Raw genomic sequence first — 7,331 nt, 5'->3', positions numbered from 1 at the left:
CTGCTTACATGCCACATTGTAACTAAGTGCATTCTTCATAAATAAATAAAAAAAACACCATCCGAGAGCAGCAAAAAATTAGTTTCGGTGCCGCAAGGGATACGGCGACTGTAACTACAACCATAGACCGGTTCCAAGTGTTTTTTTTTTTTAAAAAAAAAATAAATTGAATAACCACATTAATGCATCATAACTAAGATAAATTTCCAAACAAAATTAATAAACAAAAATCACGCAATCTTTAAAATAGTCGGAAAACGCAAATAAATTCAGAGCTGTGCCATAACATCCATCATCACCCAACAAAGAGCACAATTACTATTATACCAAGATGAACCAATCAAACTCCATAGCCTCACTACTGTCAATACACATGTCTCATTCTGTCTCGCCCAACAGGATGCCGATCATCTCGCCCCCGCTCCATGTACATATCCTGTCGAAACTCTTTTGGTGGTGGGGCTCCCCTAATTGGTGATCTGCTCCTATCTCTCCCGTCACGTCCCCATCTGCCACGTTGAGGAAGTGAAGGTGGAGGTAGAGGTGGAGAGGGTGGCCGCCTCTCAAACCCTTTCCTTTCATTGAAAAGGCCATCCCTTCCACGGTCTTTATGACCCCAGTCCATTGGCATAGGCCTATCAAATTTGTTCCTCCCCCTGTACTCATCATCTGGATAATCAGACCGCTCCCTCCGCATATCATGGTCAGAAAACCTGCCTCCTTGCCTAGGAGGTGGAGGACCACCAGGCCCAAAATCTCTGGGTCCATCTCTGGACCAACCTCGAGGAGGAGACCTATAGCCATTCATGGTCCTGCCTGGAGAAAGATCCAATGGAGGACCAGGAAAGCGTCTTGGAGGAGCATGTGGAGGTGGAGGGCCGGGATAACCCCGCCGAGGACTTCCCCCAGGTCTATATCGAGGCCTTTTGCAGTTGTTACAATACTCTCTCCTTGCAAAGTTCAGGTTGCCACATCTGAGACAGGAAAAAATAGTATAAGATCCGAAGGCACCCCATCTCATGTTATCATAAGAAACATGCTAAAACAAAACCAATTGTTAAAAATGTAAAACCTTTTCTTTTATCACTAAAAAAAAACAAATTGACGACGAACTTACAAAGGATCAGAGCAGATCCAGTCGCCTTCCCTTGGGCGTACATTTGGATTATTCCTACTCACGCCCTCCCCTCTAAGAGGCCCGGGACCAAATCCAGGCCCATCAAAACCTCTGCCAAGTGGTCTGCCACCACCTCTTCCTCGAGCATAAGGGGGTGAAGAATCTCGAAATCTACCACGATCCCTCCCATTGCTAAAATCACGACCTCGAGGTGGGGCCCCCGAATTATCAAAATCAGAACTGTATCGGCGATCTGCATCCCTACGACGTACAGGAGAACCAGAACCTGCACGAAGTCTATACCCTGGAAAAAAGCCAGCAAAGTCTAAAGATGAGCAACCCCCAAAAACAAGGGAGAAATTTTGTTGGTGCAAAGTAGTAATGCTAGCCGCAGATTTAACCCAAAAACTGTGAAATAACCAATTCAACAAAATTGCAAAGACATCAATCATCAGGTAGGGCATCTCCCCATAAAAAGTGGTATAAAAGGAGATATCAAGCGTGGGAGAGTGAGGCGTTTGCATGATAAAGGTCTGTTGCTATCTCTCAGAATGATAGCCCACATTATATTGAATACAACTGGAGGGGAAGATAACTAAAACCAATTACTTGAAATCACCACAATCTATATACGAGAACAAATCAAGTCCAGTTTTCCTACTTTAACATGCCATCCCCAACTATTTCATCACCAACAGCATCCTTAAAGATATGTTTCTAGCCTAAGCACTGAACTACCAACACCAATACAGTTTATCAGGAGCAGCCATAACTTCACAATAGCAATGGGAATGAAACTTTGAATCCAGCACGGACCAGCAAAACCCAATCACAAGTACGTCCCAGGAACTTCAGACAAAACATGCTTCAATAAGGGCAGGAAGACCAAGTACTCCACCAGTAGAAGACACTAATGTTCACAGTAGCCAAATAATTCACAAAATCAAGTAGCTACCAATTAGTCCCAATTATCTTCAGAAACCAGAGTGTTTTATTAGAAACAGTTCATACAATATATGTTCCTATCAACCACAGTACCCCATAGCTCAAGGTAGAAGGTAGGCTGAAGCCATTACAACCTGCCTTGACACAAAATGGTACTTTTTATGTTCAATCTGCCACCGGTTAATACCTGCCCCATACAGCCAATTAAAGTATATTGGAAATCGGAACCCAATGGAGACCATCACCCAAGATTTTAAAGAGGTATGCAGCAACTTCCCAGACTAAATAATCACCAATTAAACAAAAACTAAACAGCACAACAGAGACTAGAAAAAATGAGATGATAATAGAATTCCCCAGTTCTTATGGACTTCAGACTTGATGTAACAATGCTGAAAAGTAGAATTCCTGAACAGCTACTAAGAACCATTCAACTCAACCTGATTCAACCATCCAAATGTTGAAGAGTAAATTAAAATAATGAAAATCCCAATCAAGCCACTGATTCTTGCAACAATAATTCCAACACAGATTCACATACCTTCTAGAATTTACCAGTTACCAGGAATTTACCACCAACTAAAAAAAAAAAACCTGAGCCAGATACCCATCAGCTAGCTGCAATAATTCCAGGTGTCGAAAGGCAGCCTGCACACTTGATCACACCCCAAACATACCAGCCCCATTGTCCCTTACCACTTAAATCAAGGTTACTGTTGCAATTGATAATGGTGGTATCCAAAAACACTCACAGACCATGTTGCATCTCAATTATCCTTAAGAGAAAACAGCTTGTACAGGACAATATTTGTTTTCCCCATGCTATACAAAACCATTTTATTAAGTCCCCCAACATCCCTGAACATACACATAAAAATGGCTTTCCAGCAAAATGACAAAAGCATCCGATGAAGTTCCCATACCACTCAAAATAATGATAGTTGCATTTCCCATAAATATATTGACCATAATAGAAAAACCAAATCCCCTGAGATCATGATCCAAGACTGCACTCACACCAACATGCCTTCCTCAAGACCCAAGTTCTTGCAGGCAAGCTGTAACACACAACAACAAAATTTACTTGCAATTCGACACTCATATGGTAGTAGACCAAGAAGCTCGACATGAAATGCAATGAGTGGGAAAAAAAGTACTTTGGTGTATAAATAGATGAACTTGTTGAATAAATACTATATGACCAAAATGACTACCTAATATGATTTTATATCTGACTCTGCAGAAATTTATAAATATAACAAAATGTCAAATGCTGACAAGAAACCTTTGAAAATATTCTATCTAATAGAGCAAAAGAAAAAAATATCACATCAAATGAGGAGAAATATAAACCATAGTGTTGTGAGAACCATTTCAACTTATAAAATATAAAACAGGTTATTCAGCTCAAGAGAAGCAAATTGCAAGGGGAAGTTGATTACTATTTCTCAGTGAAGCCTATTAGGTACAGCCTCTCAACCAATTGTCGAAGAAAAATAAATCAATTATTGATCCCATTCTCGTCTCTTATTGTTCCAAAATAATTCAACCCACAATAAAAGATACTCATTTCCAAGGGCATGCCATGGATCCTGTAGAAGTTCTACAACATGCAATCACGATCGGAAGTTCCTTTTCAGTTACAAATTTTAGTGAAAAATACTTGTAATAGCACACTTAAGCCTCAAAAAAAAGTAAAGGTAGTAGTATCATTATATTCAAAGTTGAAGTTTAAGAATGCAGTAGCATGCTTAGATATAGACTCCCCCCACATCCAAAAAACCCATCTTGAGAAAAAGCTTGCATACTCTAAAGGTATCCAATATGCAATTGAACAACAAACTTTTCATGGTCATACTTCTACTCTTCTCTTCAATACATAATGACTTCATCGTATATGGGATGATTTGAATCTCACTCTATATTTGATATGCCATTTTAGTAGGCAAGACATACTCTAGGGAAAAACTATTATTTTTTTATTATTTTTGGTATTTTCAAAATTTACCTAACCTCTGGAAAGTTGAATGTGATACAAAATTCACTTACAGGATTCATTGTTTATTCTACAAATTAGAAACATCATTGCCAAATTTATTGGAAAAAAAAAGAAGAGGAAGTACCTAACCTCTGGAAAGTTGAATGTGATACAACATTCACTTACAGGATTCATTGTTTATTCTACAAATTAGAAACATCATTGCCAAATTTATTGGAAAAAAGAAGAAGACGAAGATCACAATTAGGTACACAATAGACGAAAAGGTCGATGTATTTTCTTTTCAGTTCTAAATCCTTCTACTTGAATCATCACATATTGAACGAACACTTGGTATCACCATTTTAATGCCCATTATTTTAACATAAGCTAGAAGGATATTTTAACCAGATGATCCGCTGTAAAGTTTCCTGCAATTCAATCATTTGGAGGCTTAACATCAAACTGTGAAATCATGCCACCTCAACATTCCACTATCAACTTTTATGACGCAACAAACGAAGCATACGCAGGATTACAAAATTAAACCGAGCTCCACCCAACAAAGTTACACAATTAAACTGATATGTTCTCATTCTATGCGATACAAGCTAGATTCCAAATAGTTAATATTAGCTTCATTATCAATATCAGAAGACTTTACACATAATTAAACGATGATTTCCATAAACTAAGCAATAAAAGGTGCAAATTACAACCTAAAATAACGAATCAATTTCATTCATGTCATGAATTGTATTATCATAAGGAAAACCTCTCCTCAGATCACTCCACTCCTATCCTTCAAACACACAATTCATAAAATAATCAACAACAAAAAAAAAAACATAGCTTTCAGAATGCTAGTTCTAGAGCTGAAAATAAATCTACAGCCAATCGTATCATTATATGACTCAAATAACTCTACTACTCCGATCTAGGGTTTCAAAAAAAGAAAAGAATGAACTTCACATATATGAATATTAATTAAAATAAAAGCAGATAAAAAAAAACGAGCAAGCTAAAATAAAGAGGAAAAAACCGAACCAGGATCGTCAGAGTATCGATCGGAGCGAGAATAAGATGGAAGTTCACGGCGGACCTCGCCAGGCTCGTAATCGCTACCACCGGCACGGCCTCCACCTCCGGCGGCATCACCTCCGTCGCTGACGGATGGACGTACAACGAGGCTGCTAAGGAGAGGCTGGTGATGCGGTGCCGTTTGGTCCTTGTCTCTGGACCCCATCGTTCTCTCTCTCTCTGTTCGAAGTAGTAAGTGATTAAGCAAGCGCGTTCCTGTTTGACTTTATGAACCCTAAAGAAGTGCCGTCGGATAATTGGTTTTGTTTTTGTTCTGAGGAGATGGTCTTTCTAAGCTGCGTAATTTTTTGTTGCCTTGTCAGCCTCTTATGGTTAAATTTTGTAGTAATTTATCGTGTGTCTTCCTAATCCTTGAAGCGAAGGTCGTTAATATATATATATATATATATATATATATATATATATATATATATATATTAACATCAAATAAAAAAAACAATATAAATTTAGATTGTAAATTCAAATTATAACATTATAAGTAAATTTTTAAAGTAATTATATATTGATAATTTTAGTTAAGAAATTAAATTATACTAAAATCAGATAAAATGAGTCAATTATTTATAATCAATAAGTAATTTAAATAAAATGAGAGAGATAGATAGTATGGATAAAAAAATTAATTACATAGAGAAATAAAAAGTTTCAGAATAAAATTTCTTAATGCATGAGAATTACTGAAAAGCAGGAAGCACATATAAATCCAATGACAACCTGGTTATTCCCATCACAATAAGTCTTGATAGACCCCTTTTGAGTTGCAAGTTAATAAGTTTAAATTAGTAATTAACTAACATAAATTCAATAATAAAATAAACCTCTAAACAATGTTTAATGCGTTAGAAAAAATTTAAATTAAAAATAATTATTTAAAATAAATAAATAAAAAAAATAGAATAATAAAAAAAAATTTCATGTTAAAATTCCTCCATGTAGCCTAAATCTCTAATTTTTGCATATTCTTGACAGATTTAAGTCCTGATTTCAAACATGTCGTTCTCTCTTGTTTGGATGAATTACTGGGCCTATGATATATAGCTGGAAAGTTTCAGATATTTAGTTTCTATCCCAACTTTAATCAAAGCAAAATTTCACCGGTAGCTCTAGATATGTCCCAAATAGTACATGAAAATCTTGTTTGACATATTTGATAATATTAGTTTACTAACTTCTACCATCTAAAATATTATGTTTCCTAACTCCATTTGACCTGAAAATTTACCATAATATATTTTCATGTATCATTTCCCTGTAAAATTTCAGCTTTATCCAATATACGGTTTGAAAGATATGTTCAATCTCGCACAACTAATTAGCAGATATTTTTAAGGTCAAATTTGAACCTGACTTGGTTCATAACATAAATTTAGTAAACTCGTAAAATCGGACCGAGTTTACTGATTTTGCAATGTTAAGTCCGATTTTACTAGTTTCGAGTTTTTAGTCCTATTTAGCACGTTAAATACATGTTAACCCGTAAAATCTTATGATTTTACGAGTTAACTTGCGATTTTAACAACCTTGCTTGTAGTAACCTAACGAGCTTCCTTCCCAACCGAACCTTGATTATTATTATTATTATTATTTCTCCATTCAAATCAATGTATATGGAGTATTACCCGAAACTAAATAATTGGTCATAAGGAGGGGTGATCATTTTCAGTTCGGTTTGATTTTTATTCAAAAAAATAACTAAATCAAAATTTTGAAAAAAAAAACCTAAATCGGTTCAAACCAACCGGTTTTGGTTTGGTTTTTTATGTCAAAAAACCAAAAAAACCTATATTGTTTTTTTTTGGGCTTTCTGGACTTTCTATTGGGTTTTTAATGGGCTTTCTAATAAGCTTTTAATAGAATTTCTAATGGGTTTGTAAATGATGTTAATATTGTCTAATTTTCTTATAAGATTGCAAAGTATATTTAATTTTTTTTCCACTAAATATTTATTGTATTAAATTGTTAGTGTCAATCTTGTGTTCAATATGTTTTTTGCCTAGTATTTTTCTTCTATTTCGTTTGAGTGAGTAGAACTTTTGGTGTAGAAGAGTTTAACTCCCGACTCCTGCTGTAGAAGAATTTAAATAACACATACCAATAAGTTAAAATTCAAATTACAAAGCATGGCCTTTAAAGGGCTTAAAAAAAAAACAACAAATAACATTGTCATAAAACATTTTAAGCTAGAAAAAT

The 7,331-nt window shown here is 35.5% G+C and overlaps 1 protein-coding gene across 2 annotated transcripts; it reads right to left on the bottom strand.

Annotated features, from left to right (window-relative positions):
- Window positions 1–220: 220 nt before the first annotated feature.
- On the bottom strand, window positions 221–5,456 carry LOC133688536 (uncharacterized). 2 transcript variants are annotated; one of them, XM_062108046.1, is made up of 3 exons: window positions 5,088–5,456; window positions 1,118–1,421; window positions 221–974 (listed from the first exon to the last, which is right to left on the bottom strand). In XM_062108046.1, the coding sequence occupies exons 1-3, from the start codon at window positions 5,284–5,286 to the stop codon at window positions 365–367; spliced, it is 1,113 nt and encodes a 370-aa protein (XP_061964030.1). In that variant the 5' UTR covers window positions 5,287–5,456; the 3' UTR covers window positions 221–364. The 2 variants fall into 2 exon arrangements, with proteins under 2 accessions (XP_061964030.1, XP_061964029.1); XM_062108045.1 differs by lacking the exon at window positions 5,088–5,456 and adding an exon at window positions 2,604–3,120 and having other exon boundaries at window positions 1,118–2,502.
- Between the last annotated feature and the right edge of the window lie 1,875 nt (window positions 5,457–7,331).

The sequence above is a fragment of the Populus nigra genome, chromosome 3 (assembly GCF_951802175.1).
Source record: "Populus nigra chromosome 3, ddPopNigr1.1, whole genome shotgun sequence".
In the NCBI taxonomy this organism is placed as follows: domain Eukaryota; kingdom Viridiplantae; phylum Streptophyta; class Magnoliopsida; order Malpighiales; family Salicaceae; genus Populus; species Populus nigra.
This window is presented reverse-complemented; position numbering and strand designations above follow the sequence as displayed.

Bases quoted from the DNA above. Each gene is read 5' to 3' on its own strand.
- LOC133688536 (XM_062108045.1), bottom strand. From the start codon at position 1,641: ATGCAAACGCCTCACTCTCCCACGCTTGATATCTCCTTTTATACCACT. The intron at 975-1,117 runs GTAAGTTCGTCG...TTCCTGTCTCAG, and splicing joins TGGATCTGCTCTGATCCTTT to ATGTGGCAACCTGAACTTTG.